Genomic DNA, 24017 nt, shown 5'->3' with positions numbered 1-24017 from the left:
GTTTCTTGTTGTTCTGTTGTTAATACCTTCCAGCTGTGCGAGGCTGGATTACCAAGCGGACACAGTGGACAGTTACCAGGCAGCAGGTTTATCTCATGTCAGTGCTCCCTTGTTTGTTAATATTTAATTCATTACTAAAACATAGTGTAAACTGGGTAAAGTAATGGGTTACTTAAGGTGATACCTGCATTAGCAACTAACATGCTACACTTGAATAAACGTGTACTCACTCAAGAGACCACAGACAAATTGCTACTGTCTAATACACATGGAAATTATGAGAAACAGGAGGTCAACAGGGACACACAGCTGATCAATAAAGCACTCGAGCAAAAGAAAAAGACAGAGGCTGCGGACACTTATAGAAGCTGATGTTTTACAATAATGACAAATCACTGTAACTCACTCATTCATGCTGTGCAAACGATGTTCAGACCCAAAGACCTGTGTTTCAGTCTGGAATAAGACAACGTTTCCAACCTTAAAGCCATTCAAACGGAAGACTGTCTGCAGACGTCAAAGTGAGGCTCTAACTATTGTTGAAAAAAAAAGCTTTTTGGTAACAAGGAGGATAGTGGAATGCTGAGAAATGTAGCAGAAGTAGCAAAAAGTCCGTCATATCACATATCACACTTACGGTCATCAGGAGAGAGTGTGTGTGTGCTGCCGCAGCTTTTCCTGACTCAGCATTTTGATCAGTCATGACAGCAAAGTTACTGTCCTCGATAAATCCTGAAAATATACTTTGTCAAATATACTTTGACATGCCTCACTGAGGTGCTGCGTCTCTGTAGGTTTAAAGCAACAATATGTAGCTTTAGCAGAGCAGCAGCCTGGAGTGACAATTAAGATGGGTAGGATGAAGGTGTACCAGTAGCACAAGAAGAGAAGAGTCAAAATGTCAGGACTCAGTGACAACCACATAGCACTATCTAACTTTGCTAACATAAGCTAAAATTAGCTATTATAAGTTACTGGTCATACCAGACCAAGAAAGGAAATTGGAAAACAAAACCCCTGAGTGTGCTGAACTGAGCAAGGGTGAATTTCATTGCTTATGAACTCAACTTTGAATTTGAAAAAAGACGACTGTGTTACGCTTTCATTCAAAAGTTAAATGCTGTCACTTTAACTGCCATATATTAATATATTACTCAGAGGAAACGAGCACCTTTCTATTGCTGAAGCATACCAAAGCCTCATCAGAAAACATTTAGAAGCAACAGATTGAGTACATTGAGCCACCAACTGTCTGTCTGTTAATCATTCACTTTTTTATTAAACCACCAGCTGGTGGAGGCAATGGGAATGTTGTCTTCAGGTAGAAGAAGCATTATGGACAGCATATGGGTACAGTAGCAGCATTGGGATGGACAGAAGACCAGTTAAACACAGGCCTGCAAAGCATTCACATGATGGACGGATGACGGTCTGTGTTCAGCAGAGGACGGAGTGTGTGAGAGAGAAACAGCATGTGTGTGTAAGAATAATGAAATAACCCAGTCCCAGCTGATGTCCCCCCCCCCCCCCCCCCCAGTGTTTCCTATTGTGCGTTTGGACTTTTGCTTCTCGCTCTCCTGTCAGGCACTGAGATCCACCGGCTTCTAAAGCAAAGCAGAATATGAATATCACAAAGCACAATCTTACAATCTGATCATCATTCATCGCTTTATCACTGGAGTGATTGTCCCCGCAGAGCAGAGCGGGCCTGCTGCAGAGGAGCACGTTCAAGTAAACAATAAACAACAGCAAACACAGCTGCAAACAATGCAGACGTACTCTGTGTGTGGTTATACAGCCGAGATGCCCCTCGTGGCTGAACAGATGGAGGGGCTGTTTGTCCATGTGTGCTGCTTTCAGAGGCTGTTACATGTGGAAACAGCGACCACCAGTGGTTACAAACGGCAACTGAATATTAACAGAAAGGCATTCAGCTGTAGGACACTGATGTTGCCTGTAAGGTGGCAAGAAAACTGCCAGCATACAGTACATATAATGTTAATGAACAGGCCTGGAAGTGAAATCAAAGTCATTTCAGAGTTAAAGAGTTAAAACCTACGCCCCTACAGATATGAAGTAAACAATCATTCTACGCTAAGACTTAGGAAGGAAAGATTTCAAGCACATGTACAGTATCTTAAAACTCATTCCTGTCTTCATGAGGTAAAACAATAAGGGCAAGAAGGTACTAAAGCAAAAAAACAAAGGGCTTAAAGCAATAGGTCGACATTTACGCTCTCTTGTTTTCTTGCCAAGATTGATACCACTCACTTACACATACGCTAAATATGAAGCTGGAGCAAACAGATGTTAGCTTGGCATAAAGACTGACAGACTGTGTAAAAACAGTGAGAAACAGCTAGCCTAGCTCTGTCTGAGGTGGCCCAAAAAAGCTTGCTTATAAGCGTCAAATTGTGGAGTTAAGTATTTCTATTTCTTGGCCTGCAACTTCCAGGAATAATTAACGAGTTTTAGAGGAGATGGTTGGCAGATTTCTTTAACCTGTGGACAGAGGCAGGCTAGGCAGCTAGCTGTTTCCAGTTTTTATGCTAGGCTAAGCTAACCAGCTGCTGGCCATAGCCTCCCATGTAGCGGAGATAAGAGAGTGGTATCGACCTTATCATCTAACTCTCAGCAAGAATCCAAATCAGCGTATTTCCCAAAATGTCAAACTATTCTTTAATTGTGTGTTCTTGAAATTGTGGAAAAAAAAACAAAAACAAAAACCATAGATGGCTACAGAGTTTCTAAGATAAAATGAAATCAATATAAATATCTCTCTTGAATAGCAGCCAACATTTGTGAACAATAGTTTAGATTTTGATCTGAATTAATACAAGAATGATTAAACATGGATTATAATCTACGCTGTGTCGGGAGCCAAAACAAGTAAAGTCTAGTCTCTTTCACATTCACTGCTGTCAAAAAATAGCCTTTATGAACCGAACCACCGGGCTAAGTTTTGTGGGCGCAAACATGCAAGTACCACACATGCAAAAAGAACTAAAATAACACAAAACAAAACAAAACAAAACAAAAAAATCCCATACACACACACACACACACACACACACGCACACACACACACACACACACACACACACAAACAGTGGAAAAGCATAGGTGTGTATCATTCATGGACATGTTTAATGTCGAGGTTACTTTTTGTGACGTTGATGATGCTCAACATGTTAGATGAGGTCATTAATACTGTGCAATTATCAAGTCTGATTATGCGTAAAATTGCCAAAAAAAAAAAGAAAAAGAAAAAACACACATAACCTCCACATGCATCGGTGCCCGTGCTGCCGGTGCCATCACTTTCACACACCCCCTCACCCAATAACCCCACCCCTCCACCCCCCCACTGTGAAAAGCCTAGGCATCATGACTCCCATATGAACGTATAGTGGATGAGCTCGAGGTCAAAGGGTGCAAAACCATGAAGGAGACAAAGAGAAAGAGAGATTGACTAAAGAGAATTTTGCTTGTGGATGGCTGCAGTTTAGCATTTTTTCAAAAACAAATATACACATACATACAGTACATACATACAAATATATCTGTCAATTTATAATACAGTGATTTTTTTATTCATAATCATCTCTTAAATAAATTGCAGTTCATTGCACTTTGTTAAAATAATTAATTATATGATTTCTCTTAAAGGCAATAGTGTGATTTTTTTAAAGGTGAAAAAGATAGAGTACCATAAGCCTGATTTAGGATAATAGTAAAAATAAGAAGATCTGTAATATACATACTGTATCTGTAAAAGACCCTCACCTCCTCATTTACATGAATGGATGTTCGTCTCCATATATGTAGCATGTCCTTTTTGATATGACATGTGTGCCTCACGCACACACCTTTGTGTACATGCTGGTGCATGCTCGTATGCCAGTTTATGTCATATCATGTCTCCACGCATACATATATACATACAATATTATAAAATAAATAAATACAGGAAACATTCTTGGTTCGTGGTTTAACGGTTTCTTTCAAAGCGGTTTTTGGTGCAGTCTTTGACCAACCGTTGCTCTCTGCTTGTTTGGGTTTGAGTCCTTGCTGATGGGATCAACAGTCGACTGAGCCTCCCTGAAAGATGCATGGCTGGGGGAGTTGTGTGTGTGTGTGTGTGTGTGTGTGTGTGTGTGTGTGTGTGTGTGTGTGTGTGTGTGTGTGTGTGTGTGTAGGGGAATGTGATTGTGTTTGAACGTGTGTGTATGTGTGCAAAAACAGTCTGTGTCCAGAGAAAGATGGGGGGACCAAAGTCTTTGGCCTGAGGACAAAATACAGCCAGTTTTGTGTTATTCTGAGTGTGTGTGTGTGTGTGTGTGTGTGTGTGTGTGTGTGTGTGTGTGTGTGTGTGTGTCTCAGGGAAAGGGGGACAGGGTTTGCATGCACTCTGTCATCCTCTAGTCCGGGTCACCGCTATGAAAGTGTCAGATTGTCCCAAAAAAGAAGCTCAGTCACAGGTACTGTCCGAGTGCACCCTCTGTCAGAGGGTGTAGTACAGCAGGGATTCTGACAGCGTTCAGGTGGGGGTGTTCAGGGTGACACGGCACCCGTCCTCCCCACTGCCCCTCCATGAAAGGGTCTCACTGACTGACTGGGGGCTACTGGTTGGAGCAGAACCCTCACTCCACCCGCCTCCACTTCCCCACTTTCCCTCATCTCCATCTACGCCACCACTCTGTGTGTGTCCAAGAGACAGGGTGGAGGGTCTGGGTCTCCACCGGGCTCGGCGGGGGCTAGATGGGTCCTTCGTTGTGGGCGCTGTGGTTGCTCCTGCTGAGGCCCACACAGTTCTGCTGCTGGTTGAGCAGGTGGGATGTCTCATTGGCCACGACTACGGACACGGCAGGGGTGGTGGTCGTGGTGCTGCCGGTGGTGGTGACAACGGTGGGGGTCTCCACCCCGTCATGCAGCTCCGTCAGTGTGAGCTCGATCTTAGTGAACTCACTGTCTGTCGACTGGGGCGTTTTGTCCATCCGTGACGCCATTACAGCGTTCTGGTATTGTTGGCGTGTTACCTAGGAAACAGAAAGGATGGAGTCATGATGAGGTCTAATATCACAGCTTGTAGGCCTGGTAGGTACCAAATCAAAAGGCTTTTCATTGCAGGAGGGAAATATCTGGCTCTTGAGCTGCTCAATGCTGCTCTACGTTCACCAGCTACGAAATCAAAACAGTGAGCCGGATGACGCGGAAACGCTCAGAGCCTTTCTCGCTCACCTTTATGAACTGCAGGTCTGAGCGCGCTCGGACTGAGTAGTCTGGTACGTAGATCTGCAGGAAGGAGTTGAGCTGGTTGTTGCTGCTGCCGAGAGTTGGGGTGATGGCGTCTATACGATCACTCCTGTTCAGTGAGTCTGAGTGGTTGAGTCCAAACGGCCGTGGAGGAGATTTATTTTCTGCGAGGAGGTGAAGTGAGAGGAGAAAACACTTACAGCCCCAAAACACATGAATACACATGAGAGAAAGGCTGGATACAGACAACATACACATGATGTGGCTTGCCATGAAAACTTGTACAGACACTTGTGGTGCCCAGAGGATGAATCATGGTCACTTTGGTGACCCCCTGACTTTTCCTCTAGCGCCACCAGCAGGTTTAAGTTTTCAATTGTACTGTGAAATATCTCAACCTCTCCTCTGTCTTTTTCTCTGGCATCACAACAAGGTTTAAATTTGTGGATTTACTGAGTCATGATCTCCTCAGGATGAATTAGAGATATTTGGCCACAACCTCAAGTGATGGGTTGTGACCAAATATCTGCAAAACAAACTACATTCCCATGAACCTCAGTTTTACTTTGAGTTCAGTGCTAATTAGCTAAGATTAGCAAACTAACAAGTTAAACTAAGATTGTGAACATGGTAATCATTACACCTTCTTGGCGTCAGCATGTTAGCATTGTCACAGTGAGCATGTTAGCATAGTGATGTTAGCATTTAGCTGAAAGCACCACTGTGCCTAAGTGCAGCCTAATAGAGATGCAGACTGTTGGTCTGGCAGAGGTGCCAGTCATCAATCACTCAATTCACATCCCCACTGCTCTAATCTATCTCTAGCTTTATATGACACTTGCTATTGATTGATTGATTTGGTCTTGTTAGGTCATCTCTACAGCCTGAACTTCTTAATCATTGCGGTTATAAGTACAGCACATTGTGTACTTGGACATATTTTGCAGACTTTCATAGCTACATATCACAACCTCTTGTGGTGGTGCTGCTCTAACAACCTGAGCTGCTCAACAGCTTCATCAGCACTTAGGATCCTGTGTGCTGCTGACATTTTTCACGGTCAATTGTTCGATATTAGCACACACACACACACACTTGCTGTGATGTATGGAAATCTAATTTCTACAGAAGTCTTAAGGTGAGGGCAGTTTCATGCAGCAGCCATTGAGGCGGTGGTCTCCAGTGATGCTGCTTCCTTCTATGTGCCACCACATAGAAGACTTGTTCTGTTTTTTTTTTTTTACTTTTGTTATTATTTTTTTCTTATTTTTAATTAAAGCCAGATTATGTTTTCCACTTCTTAAAGAAGCCTAGTGAAAATCACACACAACAAAGTGGAAACGGCTTGGCCAACGCTAATGCTACTACGCAGACTGGAATGTATGTAATCCCATGTAGGAATATGTGTGTGTGTGTGTGTGTGTGTGTGTGTGTGTGTGTGTGTGTGTGTGTGTGTGTGTGTGTGTGTGCAGACCAAGCGCAGTGGGCCAAAGACCTGGCATGTGAACTCTTGTGGATTAGTACTCCACTTTCTAGGGGCCGCAGGGACCAGGTCAATACAGAAAGCTGCAGTGTGTGTCAAGAACACACATAATGCATTTCCACGCACTCAAACTGGGTAAAAAAACACGTTAAGAGGTGCACTGTAGGTCACTGCTAAAGAGAGAACGAGAGTGTATTTGTTCAACTGCATTTCCGGATACATGAGGGTGTGCTTGTGTTCGTGGCAGCATGTCCGTGGTTCTGCGTTGAGTGTGTGCGCTCTGTGTACGTGTGGCCGTGCGTGTGGACATATGTGTATGTGCGTGTCTTTGTATGTGCGCTCAGTGGTGTCCAGCAGGGGGCTGTAGCTGTAGGTCTTGTTTATGTTGTCAGAGGGTTAAAGGTTAGGGGCGAGCGGGGCGGAGCCTGGGTCCGCTCTGGGGCCTCCAGTCTCCAACACCATTCAGCCACTTGACTAATGGCTCAGAGGATGAGGGCGTTAAGTCTCAGTCTGAATCTGTTTTCCTCTCTCCCTCTCTCTTATGCATGTACAGTACATGTTGTGTTCAGGTACAAACAGACTTTCAGACATTGGTCACAAAGTCACACAGCGAGGATCAAAATGAGCAAACGCTCGTGTAAGTTTATAAAAAGCAAGTTAAACAATCTCCTATGCAGCTTACTCATTTCAGCAAAAACATCACTATCATGTTTCAAACTGACATCTAACCAGTCGACGGGACAATAACAGTGTGGTAAAGGATGTGGAGATGAGTGTGTGTATGAACAGCAAAGACAGGCCACTGTACCTGGAGATCCTGCGAGGGATTCAGCCCGACTGACCACAAATGTACGAGACAGGGACAGAGGCACTTTAGGGAGAGAGAGAGAGAGAGAGAGAGAGAGAGAGAGAGAGAGAGAGAGAGAGAGAGAGAGAGAGACACGAGTGAAGAAGAGAAGAGAGAAAAGAGTCTGTTAAAGTTATATTGCAAACAGTAAACGTGGATTACATCTGGCGGAGAAACATCACTTGAGTAATCCCAACAGGTGCAAACTGTCAATCATCACTGCTTCCGAGCATCTTGATGAAACAAATAAATGCACCCCTGGTACAGCATGTCTAATCACACAGTCATCTAATTTCTGAGTGGCTGCTCTCAGGCCAGAAAGGTTATTCCACCACTTCACCAGTAGGTGTCTCTCAGATCCCACCGCCCATGTGAATCAGAATAGTCGAAAAAGGCTGAGAATAGTACTGTAGTTTATGAATGAAGTGAGCGGATCAGTAGGTGACATTTCCTCATGATGTCACTGCAGGACAGCCTGGTCAGTCTTACGATCACTGTTCACGATCATTCATCCAAAGAAATGTAGGCTTTTAATCAGAGGAGATCTGAAACTGATCTGTCCGTTGCTGGCCTGGTGACACAAGCTGGTTACTAACAAAGGTCACAGCGAGGACAACGAAGAATTTGGGACATGGAGTTCAAAAGTTTGATTGTCACAAGCACACACACAAAGCACAGTCTAAAACCATCTCACAGTGAGATCACACCAGCCATGACGGCCGTCACCATGCTAACGTTCTGACCCATGAGTACTCACTAGCCATTACTACAGTATTACATGAGTACACAGTACTTGTTGGTTGGATAACGCCCATCTTTGAACTCTGCCTTCATTTTGATCTCAACTACACACCTGTGAACAGCCTGCAACAGCTTGGTTTTGATCAGTGCATCAAAGACGCGACCAAAGACAGAAGAACTCTCATTGATCACATCTGTTAGAGCAGAAATCCTCACAGATGTTGTCAACAACTCCTGCTCCGACCATGGTCTCACTGCAGTGGAGGTTCCTCAGGACACGTGAGCAGTTGTCAGCTGATGTCGGGCATTTAATATTCATGTTCTCGCCAAACAGCTGATCATTAATCTCTTGCCAATAATGACACATTCTACATTCAGGACTGACCTTGTATAAAACAAGGGAATATTTCAGCAAAACACACACACACGTATATGTAAAAACTATCAGGTTACCAGTTCCATTGCACCATAACACGCTGGTTTGGCACAGCGACTGGTGTGTTCCCATCACAAGATGGTCTGCAGTTCCATCTCATGTCTTACAGTGGATGAGAGTGATTGAAACTATGATACAGTTCTTCCTCCCTCATCTACATACTCGGCCTTCATTTTGATCTCAACTGCACACCTGTAAAGATTCATGACTGCGTCTTGCACAGTTGTGAGGCTATTAAATTGAGAAAATCTGTCCACAGACACACAGACATGTGCAGTAAACACCTGGTCCACTGCTCAAATCTGCTTCTGTGGTGGTTCCAAGAAAAAACAGCTGCCACGCTGTCGCGGCAGGTAATCATGATTTAATCCAAAAGTTTTTTGAGTGAAGGATAAATGAGAAGGAGAATGAATCTGAGGAAGCGCTCAAAGCCAACTTTTGGCACTTGCCACCGCATTTTTATGGATACTGAAAACTAAATAACAACGTTTCAGTGATCAGGGGATTTTCTGAATGTTAGAATGACAAAACTCTTTGGGGAAACACTCACAAAGCCCAGGCGTGTCGCTCAGAGGTCTTACCTGGCGAGGTTGTCAAAGCCATCATCCCATAGAAGGAGAATGGTCCTGCTTCAAACTTCATGCCCTCTTTTCCTGCCTCCACCTCCACTTTCCCCTGTGACACATGACGAGGAACACAATGTTACTTAAACTATGTTCTGTAGGCACTTTATATTTCAAATACAACTTTGTCCATGTTACACCAAGAATAACACGTTGTGCTACTCTTCTTACAGACTGATTTTCTCATCCTTCTTATTACACTGGTTTCATTTCTCACTGACTCTAAATTGCACGTTTTCTGGACGGAGCATTAGTGCTTCATTGTGTCAGTTACCCTTTCCATCGAGAATTTCCGCTACAGCTTTGCAGTCACACTTTCACCCTTTTCAAAATCTGCCACTTTCCTGCTCAAACATATTTATTCATCCTGCCCGTGAGTTTACAACAAATCCAACCCCCCACCCCCCTCCTGTTTCCTTTATACTATTTGTAGAAAATCCGCACTCCGTTTAATAGCTCCCAATCTGCTCCTAAAACCTGGTCCTGAGGGCAGTGACCCCACACTTATCCTACCTGGACCTCATTTGGCTGTTACAAATATTGACTTACTGAACCGAAAGGAGAAATAGACAACTGGTATTTAATTCCATTTTAGCTCAGTATGTTTTGTATTTGGATGGAGGGGACTTCCTTTGGTCTTGAGCCTTGTTAAAGATACTAATGAGCTGTTTATTGATGGCGTTGTTGCTTGCTTTAATCCAAACTGCACTGCAGCACAATCAAAGCCTGCAGACCTTTTCAGGTCGTGTTCGTTGTGGTAAATCGTCAGTAGCGGAGTCCAGCAGTGTGTCCGATGTCGCAGACCTTCACCCTGCCTGTGTCCACCCACCTGCAGTATGAGGATAAAATAATCCACGGGCTTGTTCCTGTGGAAGAGGTAGTGCTCTGCCGCCCGCTTGTTCTTCTCATCGTATTTCAGCTCCTGGATGACGTTGGGGTGCTTCAACAAGCGCAGCAGGATCTTTTCTGACATTTGCACTGGTGCAAACGGCTCGACCTCTGAAGACACAGAGAGGGAGACAGACGTTACAGCCCAACTGATGCTTCACTCTAGAGCTGATTAACACACTGATATGTCAAACACAGGCATGGGTTTCTCGTATTGGTTGGACAATAAAAGCAGTTTGATGATAGCACCTGTTCTTACGCAGTCACTGTGTGACATTTCAGAGATTAAACATCTAATCAACACAATGGACCTCAGCAAGAACCACACATACAAACAGATCTTAAGTTAGTAAGTGTTCTTAAGTAAGCACGTACAAGTGATTTGAGAGAATTTGTGGCATCCACCTATTTTCTCATACTCAGAATCGCCTCTGTGCACTCATTTCACTTAAGAATTATAATGCCTTAGCCTAAATGACCAAGTCAACTAAAATATAATATACCTATGCAAAATGAATATTCTGTTCACTGCATCATCATCATCAAGGCTTGCCAAATTACTGGAGGTTTGACAGCATTTCTGCTTTTTTATTCTCTGATTTTATTAGCATATTTGGTAGCATCTGCGTGACTGTCACTGCCTCCCATCTAAGTCGTGCACCACTTTGCTTTAGAAAGGTGTTTTGTGGCATCGACTTGATGTCAAACCCGTCGCTCTTTATTTCTGTCACTGCTAATGATGTGCTGTTGGCAGCTGAAGCCTGCTGTTCATATTTTCTGTTTCAGGTTGTCTGTTACCACTACAGACACCACTGTGGTGTGAAACTCCTCTTTTTTTACTCGTGTGTGTCATTTCTGTGAATGAAATAAGGAGCTCTACATGGCAGTTTTAGGGGCAATGATGATGCTAACGGGGAAAACTCACCTTCGAGTGAACAGGTGCCATTCATGTGGTTGAAACAAGCAGTTTATGACAAGTTTGTGCAATTAAGTTCGGTGAGCCTGACTTGAAAAGCACAAGAAGTTTAGGATACGATTATAAAAATGTTCTTACATGAGGCCCAACATGTTTCTCCGTACTGTAATTTCACTCCTGTCACTACAGCCCACCCTCTGTACACAGGATATGTCTGTCCATCCCATTAAAGAGTCTTTATTCATACTTTGCTTATCACAATTCTGAGGAGAAAGGGTGTTTATGTTGCATTGATTGTACAGCACGGGAGACATGTTTGTGAGTGACTGATAATCAAAGTATTTAGTTGCAGCTAGTGTTGTTTTTGGCGGCCTGTTTTAATTTTAGTCTTAGTCTAGTCTTTGTGTCAAGCTGTCATTTTAGTTTTTATTAGTTTTAGTCGCATTCATTCTCTTTTTAGTCTAGTCAAGTTTCAGTCAACTAAAAGTCTGAGCATTTTAGTCTTATTTTAGTCAGAATTATCCGTGACTATTTTCGTCTAGTTTTAGTCGACGAAAACTGATGACATTTTAGTCTAGTTTTAGTCAATGAAAACTCTTTTAGTAATGCAATTCTATTAAACCCGGTCAATAAAGTATCTAGTAGTATAGACAAAACTAAAATTTTCTTTTAGTCAAACCCATTTCACAATTCAAACAAGGTTGTCTTATTATTATATTGTTACCTTATAGACTCAAGAATACATCCATTCCAGACACGAAGACACTCTGATTTGAATTTACAACATATTTATTTTACCAACCAAAGCCGGCTGGCCGGCCATCAATCCCGTTCCCTGTGTCGGTTGTCTGTCGTTAACGTTAACCTACCGCCGCTGCATCTTCTAAATAATGCCGTGAGTGGGAACTAATGCCGTGATGTCGCCTGCGACTGCGCAGTGCGACCTGATGCAGCCCCTGAAGTGAGACACGGGAAACAGAAACACTGCAAAATAATAATAACAACAGGACTAAACGGGATGAAATAACGTTAGAACATTTTGTCTCATTTCGTTTTAGTCAACGAAAAACGAGACATTTTAGCAGATTTTTTATTTTGTAAACCACATTTAGTCTCATTTTAATTCATCAACGATATTGCATTAAATATTTAATTGTAGTTATCGTCACATGACCAGCATTTATGTTGTGTCTCGGCTCGTTTTCGTCACGTGATAAAGGTTCGTTGACGACGATATTTAGTCATAATTTTCGTTGACGAAAGCAACTATAGTTGCAGCCCTATTTTTAAGCTGTTAGCACATCAACCTGAGTGAACTAACACACAAACCTGACCAAAAACTCGTTTCTAACTTTGAAAGACTGTATCTAGATTGTGACTGGTCTGCCTCAGCCACCTAATGGGCCAATCAGCTCCTTCAACTCGGTGGCGGTGATATGTGTCAGCTGGCTCCACCACCAGGAACTAAACTCCCTAATAGCCTTTAGAGGAACTTAATCAACGCTTAGCTGCTAGGTCAAAGTTCTAAAGCAAATCCATCTGCACGGAGGCTATAGTCAACCGCTGCTGCCTCTGTAGTAGTACTTGGATATTCTGCAGCCTGTTCAGAAATCCATTTCCCGAGGGAAAGCGGGTGAAATATTTCACATTTTACACTAAGTATGTCGGCTTGTGTGAGAACCCCGATCATAGGCCAAAAAATGCTGGACGTGATGTCACTGAGGAACGAGCGTAAGCAAACAGGGTGGTGTTTTTAAAGCTGTGAGCTGAGATCCTGACATGTAACCTTCAGTGCATGACACGCAAGCAAATAGATGCCTGAGTTTTTTCTGGATCGGCGCGCAGTCTGCACAGACATCCCGTGCCGCGCTCCCGAGAGGCCTTCCACCTCCTCACAAACACACACATGCAAACCAACACCCTTGTTGTGAGTCCTCACACAACTCATTCCCTCACACACACAAACAACAGATACTCATTCTACACACATACTCACTCCTCCCTACACCCACTTGCCCAAAACTCAAAGCCCGTACGGGCACATGCACACACAAACAGCCCACACACACACACACACACACACACACACACACACAGTGAGGGGCTGAGGGCACACTGGGGGAAGTCAAGCAGCAACGCAGCCCACTTGCCTGTTGCTAGGAAACGCAGGGTAGCCAGCAGAAGCTGAGGTGATATTTTAACCTTCATTTCATTGTCGGTAGGCTTGAAGGCAGAGAAATCCTGCTTCCTTTCCCGATGGGTGATTTTCTTCTTCGTCTTGTTGTCAGCTGAGGAGGGAAAATGAAAAGTTGAGCGTGAAGCACAAACTGAAAGTTTTTGTCCAACAGGAAAAGCACGATGCACTGCGCTCCACGGATACTGAGCGAGACCTCCCGGGTCAGAGGGGGACTAAACTTGAGTTACCCAAAGCTTATTGCTTTTTCCGGAAATGTAGCTGTGGCGTTCTTCTCAGAACTAAAAGAGAGCTATAGGGGGCTACACTGTTAGCTTACCACATTCTTAGCATTACTTAAAGCCATATGTATTAGGCCAACAAATAGACTGGCACGTACTCCATGCCTGCAGGCCATTACTGATACCATTAGAGGTGTAACAGCACAGCTGGTTTGGTCAGCTCAAACTTTTCACAGATTTCTAAGTAAAATAAATGATAACTTTAAAAAAATCCATCAATTCCTCCCTGGATGTAAAATGTGAACAAAACTTTCACGATTGTGACTTTTTAAAAAATTGTTTTGTGTAGGTTTTGGTGCACAATGCAAATAGGAAAATGTCTTCAATTAGAAACATAAAGCAGTTTTAATTTCAGAGTAAAAAATGTCATTATCGAGTAATTTTCTCAGCTGGCCACAACATTCACACACAGGCTGATTTTAGATTTTTTTAAGGTGCTATGATCAATATCTTTATAGAAATCGTTGTGGAAAGTGAAAGAGCTCACTTGTAACAATGAACCCACAGTTCCCCTCATTTCTTCCCCATTTTAGCATCTTTCAGCTCATTGTCTTGGTTTTCCAGCCCAGCCTTGTTTCCAGACGGCCCAACAGCACAAAATCAAAGTTAGTGATGAGCTGGTGAACGCTTACGGTCTACAGGGGCGGTGATTTTCTGAGGAGATGGTGGAGAGCATCCAGAGCTGCGAAGACACAACCTCAAATGAATGCTAAGATCTGACCATTCAGCGTTCATGTAGAAATTGCTTTAATTATCCACTTGGGGCTTTGGAAAAAGGTGCAACATGTATCGTATGTTGTAAATTGCTGTGGTTTATATGTTGGCAATCAGATTCTTGTTCAGTCCAGTAACACTGACTTTCATTTACTAAATGCTCTGCTATGTTCACCAGCTGATTGCTAACTTTGTCTGTGTGCTGTTTGGTGCAGGTAGTGTACGTTTGTTTTTTTCACTGAGAACAGCTGCCAGCTGGAAACCGTTCAGACGAAGAATCAGAATCACCAAAACAACGAAGCTGAAAGAAGCTGAAACACTCCACAGAGCTGAGGGAATCACAGGGTCGGTGATAACTCTGCGCGTTCAGCATTACAAACCACACCTTTCATGTTACACGCAATCATTTGATCCTTCATTAATCCAAAAATATTGATTAGTACAGATTTAATTATGCACTTTAAATTGCACCAAATACACGCAAACAAAAACGAGCCCATTCAGAATCAAATTCAGCTAAAACTTCAACACATTTTCAGCACCACATTGTCTTTTATCACATTTTTCTACACTTTGCATGTGTATTTTGAAAGCCCCTCAAAGTCTACCATGATATTAAATACAGCCATCTGCTGGGCCTGGATCAGTTTATAGCAGGTCACGGATCTTACTGTGACAGTCTGGAGACGCCTCAAGGATCTTATAGAGGGATGAGCTTTGAGAGGGGAACCTACTGTACAAGTCAGTCTCGTCCAGGATCTCTGACTTGATGATTTCTTCAATAACGTCCTCCAGGGTGACAATACCCAGAACCTCGTAGAAAGGGTCTCCCTCACCCTCATTATTCACCCTCTGAACTATGGCCAGGTGGGATTTTCCTAGCAAAACACACATGCACACACAGATACACAAACACAGGTTATAAAGTTAGGGTCATATAATAATAATAAAGAGAGGTAAATAGATGTCAGGCAGTGATGAGGGTACAAAGGAACAAACAGGCAGGGACATACAGGGCAAGTTCCATTTCCATTCATTTCAGAGTGTATTAATTCAACATGTATCACGAGTAATTAATTTGCAGATGGTATTTTATAGTGTGGAATAGGAGCAATAAATCACTCGTTAGATAGCGTTGTCCATGTGATAACACTGAGGCTGCAGTGTGTGTTACAGCAGCCTGACAACCCAAAATCACACACAGAGCAGGTGACACAAGGTGATCTGAAGGAGTAACTGTGCTCCCAGTCAGGTCAGTGACCAGGGGTGCAGAACAAGGTAGTTCAAGTCTTTACAGTGCCAGCAGAGGCCCACACAGCCAGACAGAGAGACAGACTGACAGTCAAACACTCCTACATTTCCTCATACGAGTCCCCTTAGCCCTCCCTCCCTCCACATCTGTGTTCCCAGGACCCTCCTGTGAGCTGTACCATCTGAAAAAAAAGAGAAAGAAACAAACTGCCGTGTATGCAGAGCATACTGTCAAGCAAAACGCTAAACAAATTCTTTGCCTTTTCTCAGCTTGTGATCATTTAAAAGGAATTTTCCAGAGGCCCAGGCTAATATTAGCCCCTGCAAAATGAAGTTTCCATTCCGCCCCGGCGATATTCTCACCGAGCGAAGGAACAGACCGGGCGAAGCCTCCGCTGTGTGATCAGATTGTCTCAAAATGGGCCGTTTGCATGCAGATACACCTGGGTGTAAATAATGGAGGACGCCAGTGTGCCTGTGTGTGTGCGTGTGCATGCACGTGTGTATTGGTGCATGCGTTTATTTTTGGAGAACACCGGTCCATCACTGAGTCTGTGCTCAGATGCTGCTTCAGCTAATGTTGGCTGCTTTGGTGCAGACAAGCGCAGGCTGAGAGGACTGAGAGCTGCTCACCAACAGTGTTTTATTGCACTGCAGCTCGCTGCCTCCTCACAGCGCTATGACAGCACAATGACGCGCAGGGCGCAGAGCCGGAGCGTCTGAATGTGAGAGAGAGAAAGCATTACATGCAGAATTGATGCTTCAAGAAATATACTCAGGTTACACCTAATAGGCTGGCAGGGGAAGACCTCCAAAGAGAGGTATTAATAATGTAAAGATCAGAAATCCTCCATTGCACACAGTCTGCAAACGGCAGGCAATGTTTTGGGTCTGATTTTCAAAGAGCAGTGAATTCTTCATATTTCTATTAAGACGTCTCTGACGTACTGAGCAGGTGTCTTTATCACTGACAGTTGGGTTTAACTTGGACAAACGGAGCCTCAGTGCATGACGCCAATAAGGCCTCAGAAGTCCTTGAGCAAGCAATTGCTGTGAACTGGCCAGAGAGGGAAAAGCAAATGGAGTGACCAGCACAGCACAGCACAAGACAGCGAAACCGATCAATGCTCACTTCCTCCTCTTTAATGGCATCCGCTCCGCTCTCGTCAGGCTTAGAAACAAAGCTTCCAAATTTAGGTTTCTGGGAAACTTACATCGATTCTAATGTCACTGTCATGTTTAATGTGTGAACTGCGCAAATCAACTTGTTTCATTATTTTGTTTTTTGTACAAGGCATCATTACAGACTGTCATTTAGTTTGACAGTTTGGGAAATACACCAATGAGAAGATCAATACCACTTTCATGTCTGTACAGTAAATATGAATCTGCTGTCAGCAGCCGGTTAGCTTAGCTTAGCATAAAGACAGGAAACAGCTAGCCTGGCTCTGTGCAAAGGTAACAGGGCACCCCCAGCAGCTCCGCTAGCAGACACAGACAACAGATATAGACATGGGACTGGTGTCGATCTTCTCATCAAACTGTCGGCAGAAGAACGAACAAACAATTTGACCAAACAGGCTTTAAATGAGGTCGACTTACTTACTTGTGTTTATATATTCTGATTATTCTAGCTAATACATAATTCCTGTTGAAGTATTATGATTATCGTGACCGGAGTTATTTCTGTTTATGATCTTCCCCTACACACAGTGCACCCACCTGCAATCACATGTGAACACTCACGCCTCGGTCACGTGATGATAACTGAGCAACTACTGTGAGATGTGGCTGAAATGAGTGGACCTCAGCTTATCCGCAAGGTCAAGAAAGAGCTTTCATGCTCCACAATCCACTGCATTTTTAAAAAACATCGAAGCTGACTGAGTATTTCACCTCCAATGAAAAACAGCTGTTAATATTCAAGACATTTCCCAAAAGACGATGAATGATGAAATAACAGGAACCTTCACTGTACAAGAAAATGAGAGGCAAGTTAAATCAACACCTCTCTGATGAAGACTAAACAGAAAGTGAGCAGTGTAATGATTCACACTAGTATCTTTTGCAGGGTTGTAGTATTTGACTGAATATATTGTAAAACCGCTCTTGTCCACTGTGTGCGTGTATGGGAACGGCAGGCTCGGCTTTATCAGAGGAAAGCGAACAACCAATGGGAATGTGTGTCAACATAACCTCACCTTTCTGACACAAAACGAGGCCCGACCTCCGACCTTTACGTGAACCAACTGATAAGAGGTGGAGGCCATTGCTGAGATCAACACACAATCTGTTCCACTCTCTCAACCAATGCGCTCGCACACTCTGAACATACGACCGCAACAACGCAACTCACTTGTTTGACCAGTTAAACTAATCCCATCAGGATGTTTGTTCACATCAAGAACACTTTCCATCACCTCCTACAGAGGAGTTAATTCAGGGTTAACTATTGGAGATGACCTGTTGTAAGAGCTTTAACAGGGGCCACAAAGGTGTTAAAAAAAAAAAAAGCAAGTTAATGCAAGTTTATTCTAGAGTCTGACCTGTGATCTACAATATCAGGGGAGAGAAATGCCATTAATTCCACGGAATAGATGCAGAGGGCAACTCATGCACCCACAGATCCCTTCACAGTGTTCTGTGTATTTGCTCGGTTATAACGTTGGTGATGTGATCCACTTCTGCACAGACATTCATGGTTTCCAGAGGATGAATTCTAAAGACTTTGGTGATCTGCTATAGCGCTACCTGCAGGCTGCTCAGAAGGAAACGTCTCAATGACTATCAGATATCAATTTCATTCACACATCCATGCCCCCCCTCAGCATGAATCACCATGGTGATCCTCTCATTTTTCCTCTGGTGCCATCATCAGGTAAAATTGATCCTATTTTATGTAAACGATCTAAAAGTTGACAATTTACAAGTACTTTACCCACACACAACTCCTCTTCTGGAGCTGTTGTCTACAGTCTATCTAAAGTCTATTTCTGTCTCTCTAAATGTTACACACACACACACACACACACACACACACACACACACACGGACACGCACACTCGCCTTTCGCACAGTAGCTCCACTCCACATCGTTTTGTTTTGCAGTCCCACAAGATGAGTGCATACTTTCCAGTTTCCCACAAAGACAGAATACCACACAAGCGACAGAAAAAATGCAGCTCCTGTCTTCCATAAATATATTAAGAGACAATGACAGCCTGTTTATTCATAGCTCCTTAGCTGCTGTTATGGCAGTGGGTTTTATGAGGCGGGGGGACTGGAGGTAGAGCGGGGAGGCTGACCCTCTGGAGCCTGGAACTTGGAAGCGGGCCACGAGGAGAGCGTGTCCTTGTGAAGACCAGTCGTCTGGGGTCCTATAAGCCACCACTGCTGCCTGACATCTGGGGCTGTCTAGCTGGGCTGAGGCTGAATGCATGCTGGGTAATCGAGCACACAGGCACACTGCACACATCAGGGTCGGGGGTCAATTCACTTTCAATTTCATCCATTTAGGAAGCATGTTTCCTCGGGTCAAAAACCGTAAGGATTTAGTCATGAAAAGATCTCTCGCGAGCGATTTCTAAAACATTTCCGAGAATGACGGCTGCGTCGTTAGAGCCGTAAATGGAAGCTTCAGTTTACATTTGTGATTGAGTGAAGTAAAGACACACACACACATACAGGATTATTTGGTTTCCCTTAACAACAAAGCAGCAGATGACTAAGGTACCAGGAAGTGCTTAATCCCACCGAGGAGAGAGTCAGGGACCACAACACATTTGTTCAGTAGTGTGCATTAAAACAGCGGCTGTGAAAGGATGAAGACACACAGCGAAGGATCTGCTCTCCAGAGCAGCTGCCCACTTCATTTGGACATTATTTTCAATGTTAGCTTCCTTATTTCATCTGCTTTTTATTCTTTTTTATTCATTAAAAACTGCATACCACAGTTTCTCTAAGTCATTCCTTCAGGTGTGTAAAAGCCTTCTTCCTTCTGTCAGGAATTGCTGAACTATTGTTTATTCATTTCTGTATTCCCTTCATTTTTCTTGGCCTGAAAATATTCTAATCAAAAAGTGACAACGAGACAAACACCACGTGCTTGTGGCTCTGTGAGGCTGTACTTAAGCCCTGTGGTGTTTTCAGCTGAATGCAAATGGAAACAAGCTAACAAGCTCACCGTGACAATGTTGACGTTAAGAAGGTATAATGTTCACCACGTTCATCATCTTAGCTGAAAGTGTTAGTATGCTAACGCTAATTAGCACTTAACAGAAAGTACAGCTGAAGTTGAAGGGAATGTAATTAGTTTTGTAAGTATTTAGTCATAGAATACTTGATAACAGCGCGAGATGGAAAGGTAAGGATTCCCCAAAGTGACAACAATTCTCAATGTGGGAACATGAATGTTTTCCCAAATTTCATGGGAATCCGTCCAATAGTTGTTGAGACATTTCACTAAAAGACAAAAACTTAAACATGCTGGTGGTGCAAAATGAAAAGTCAGGGATCACCAACATCAGCAACAGCAAACTTCATCATCTGAGAAACATGAATGTCAAATCTATACAAGACTGGTTGAGATTTTTCAGTCTGGACCAAAGTGGAGGACCGAGCAACCAACCAACACTGCCATTCTTACAGCCGTGCTGCTGGCATGGTTACAAACACAGGTATAAGCCTTCAGAAGTCCCATCATGCATGATTTTAAATGTAAACTAGACTTTGGGTCCCTAAATTCCCAAAAGAAAGCACACAGAGCATGACCTGTGCTCCCACTGGTAGCTATAGCTGCTGCTCCACACACTCAGGCATAGACACTGGTTGGATAAGTGGAATTCAACTGTTGCAGAATCTATCCATCCATCCATCTGTAATCCAAAGCCAGGCCTGAGAACCTCACTCAGGCCTTCAGAGACCAAGCCGTGTGCTCTTTTCCACCATTCCCAGCTTATTTATGGAATGCAGCTTTGTCATATTTTTCCATAGCGCAATTTTCCCCTATAAATAGGCACGTAAGGCTCGGAGAGTTGGGGTGGGAGTATGAGGGGTCAGTATCTGTTGTGGACAGTCATCATTGCCCCCCTCCCTGCTTTGCTCTCCCCCCTGTTTTTCCAAATATTTGAGCACTGACAAATATAGTGCAATGTTAGGGTGATGGGAACCCATTGGATAGTCTTTCTTCTAAATCTACCTCGACTGAAAGTTTCCAGCCATTCTGACCCATTTTTCCATTGACATGAGCAAAACCTTGACCCTGATGCCGCTAACATGTCGACTATTTAAAGCTTCATTTACATAAACACTTAGGCTGAATACACATGCAATAAAATAACATCATTCTGTGTCTTGGCCTGTATTATCTGGAGACAAAAGTGGAATGTGTGTCAGTCTGAATGTTTGTGTGTCTAAGTGTCTGTATTTCCTGCCCAGGCATTATAGATGTAACAGATAAATGAAATGCCTTGTGAGGCATTCATAATGTCAGTATAAATAAAGGAACAAATTAATCAAACACTTAAAGTGGAAGTACAGCGACTGCTCTGCAGAGGTTTTGTAAAGTTCTGAGGAAACCCCACAAGTGACATCACCCCAACTATTAGACTATAAAAAGGAATCTCTGGTTCCCTCTCAGCCATGATTTTTTAATCTTGTACACCTGGTGTTTACCTGGCTGAGTACTTGGTGAGACCCAGGTAGCTAATATTTGAATATGCTAATGCTAATACTAGCCAACACGTGCTTAAACATCGCAGCCTCATCTGGACATCGTAAGAGCGCAGGTGTCCTTTCTTCAAACATGTACGTATTTTGAAATTACATCCACATTGAGCACCAATAAGCACTGGTTACTCAACACAGCCTCTCTTCTTTATGCACCATGCTTCTGGGTGGAGTTTTGAGGAATCATGTTTTCCATCAGTGTGAATGGGACTAGATATTACATGTCCCTGTTTGGTCCATAGGGCCAAAAAAAAAGCCTACTCTGCTGTATTATATTATTTCCCAATCGAGTGATGCTGAACATGAGCAGGAGACAGATTGTTATGTACAAAAGCAAAGTGCTTCATGTTCTTGCTGACATACAGTTGCAATCAAGTTGGGCTTCATAGTCTCAGGACAGAGAGGGCCAGCGGCCATTACTCTGAGCCACAGTGATGGTCTGTATATATCACTGGTCATCTAGGAAGACAACTCTCTCTCTCTCTCTCTCTCTCTCTCTCTCTCTCACACACACACACACACACACACACACACACACACACACACACACACACACACACACACACACACACACACACACACACACACACACACACACACACACACACACACACACACACACACACACAGTTCAGACAGAGAACAACCGTCCTTGACAAGCAGACACAAATAGTACAGATGACAAAGGTCTATTCTCACCTCCAACTGCTGCCATCACATTTATAGTGTACAATATCTTACTGCTGACACCAAATACCAGTCAAATGTGTGCCCAGAGACTGATGTGACTACCAGTGGCCTAAGAGGACGCGCATCCAACTGAAATCTCTGACGGGTAAAAGATGGTACATACAAGTACAGCAACAATAAACCTTCACACATTAAATTAAGCACATCCAATCACTTTAAGTGTATCGCCATAAACATGGACGACACTGACAGAAGCGTCCAGCCTCTGCATTGATATCAGGCCTCCCAGACAGTTGAGCTGCAGTGATTAAAAGCACTAAGGGAGATTGCTTTATGTCACAAAAGTAAGCATTCTTACTATAAAGGGGCTTATGGGAAATGTAGTTATTCGGTGGTCCAGTGGTTACAGACACTGCCCTGTGCTCAGAAAATCAGAACATTTACACATTTAGCCGTCACCAAGTTCACTGTGTGGGATGTTAACCTTTTGTGAAACGTCATTTTGACTCTGGGCAGCTGACACGCACCATAAATCTTATTTCTGTGTGATGTAAACCAGGAAGTGATGTGAGTTCAGTCACTCATGCTTTGGTCCCTTTGCCTTGGCTGGCCTGTGGGTCAAACAATACAGTTAGCAAGATACAAACTAATCAGGGTAATGCAGAGAAGTTAAGTCTGCTCACAGCTCCTAACCGTCATTAAGGGGCCTTGGTCACAAGATCACTCTGCTGCTACTAGCCAGTGGTGTTTCACTACACACACGGACGCGCACGCACACACATACAGTACAGCCACACACGCACACTGCAGGAATGACATTGTTGTTCATTCAGAGAAGCAGCTTGCTGTCGTAGCTGGCTGCGTTTGTTGTTGAAAGGTCCCCTGGGTGGAGATTCCTTTGGGCCTCAGTCATAAGGAGAGGCATCAATGGGAAACCAGTGGGGATAAATGAATGGGCCTGTGGTCAGGTGCTGCTCTGTTATGCGAGTGTTGCAACTGCTGAATGGTGAGTACATCACACACCGATGACAAGAACTGGGGGTGTTTTAAAGAAGCAAAACATGTGAAAGTAGAATTGCACCCAACAGATTTTTTAAGATTCAGAATTTGACTAAAATGAAATTGTGTTCGCTTCAAACAAGTTTAAAACAATCAGAGTGTTAAAATCATCATGTTTCATCACAAGTTTCAGTTTGATTTGTGATCCTTTCATTTGGTCCAGGTTAGGAAATCAGGTTTGGCTGCTCGCATGTTTTATATAGGATCTATCTGCACTAGCAGACGTTAGCCTACTCTCTTTGACAATGACACATCTAAAGCTCTGTGCGCTAACTTGGCACAACAGCGACACCCTGGGCAGAAGGTCAGAATCTGCAACTGCAGTCGGTTGTGCTCTCATGGTGAACTATAATCAGATTGCTTTTACGTTATCGTTTATATCCAGTATAGAAAAAAACGCAACACCTCCTGTGTGACTCTACAGTTCAGAGGAGCGAAGATCAATATCAGTCTCTTTTCTGTACACTGATGGAGCTGGAATCAGGAGGTTTTTAGCCTAACAGCACAGAGACTGGAAGCAGGGAAACCCGGTAGCCTGTCTCAGTCTAAAGTGAAAGAAAGCCCACCAACACCTCTAAGTTAAATCTTATTTAGGATGCTAAAAGTGTCTTGACTAACAACAGCTGTGAGCAGTGACTGTGAGCACATCCCTGAGCCATCACAGTGAGATTGACAGGTTTGGTACCACTGTGCCTGTAAAGAGACCAAAGCAACACCTCTGCTCACTGACCAGGTCAAGCAACAAGAACAATGTGGCTGAAGACGCTGCACAGGCTCACGGGGCAGATGGGAAAGAAACACTTTTGAAAGAAGAAATAACACAATCCTTCTTAAAAGCTGAACTCATGAGCAATAGAACACAACCTACAGTTATTACTGTTGTAATAGTAGCTTATGGCAGCTAACTTTAG

The 24017-nt window shown here is 43.5% G+C and overlaps 1 protein-coding gene across 1 annotated transcript in view; it reads right to left on the bottom strand.

The window, feature by feature from the left end:
* Positions 1–3486: 3486 nt before the first annotated feature.
* cnnm2b (cyclin and CBS domain divalent metal cation transport mediator 2b) overlaps positions 3487–24017 on the bottom strand; it is a 32976-nt gene continuing 12445 nt past the window's right edge. Inside the window, exons 2-8 of the mRNA XM_070989590.1 lie at positions 15114–15257; positions 13341–13478; positions 10216–10385; positions 9345–9438; positions 7548–7610; positions 5242–5420; positions 3487–5039 (exon numbers count right to left, since the gene is read on the bottom strand). Of these exons, the coding sequence (XP_070845691.1) occupies positions 4758–5039; positions 5242–5420; positions 7548–7610; positions 9345–9438; positions 10216–10385; positions 13341–13478; positions 15114–15257 (1070 nt within the window). The 3' untranslated portion in view covers positions 3487–4757. The remainder of the gene's footprint in view (positions 5040–5241; positions 5421–7547; positions 7611–9344; positions 9439–10215; positions 10386–13340; positions 13479–15113; positions 15258–24017) is intronic.

This window comes from Chaetodon trifascialis, chromosome 2 (assembly GCF_039877785.1).
Source record: "Chaetodon trifascialis isolate fChaTrf1 chromosome 2, fChaTrf1.hap1, whole genome shotgun sequence".
NCBI lineage: Eukaryota > Metazoa > Chordata > Actinopteri > Chaetodontiformes > Chaetodontidae > Chaetodon > Chaetodon trifascialis.
The sequence above is the reverse complement of the archived record's forward strand: the minus strand, read 5'-3'. Positions and strand labels throughout refer to the sequence as shown.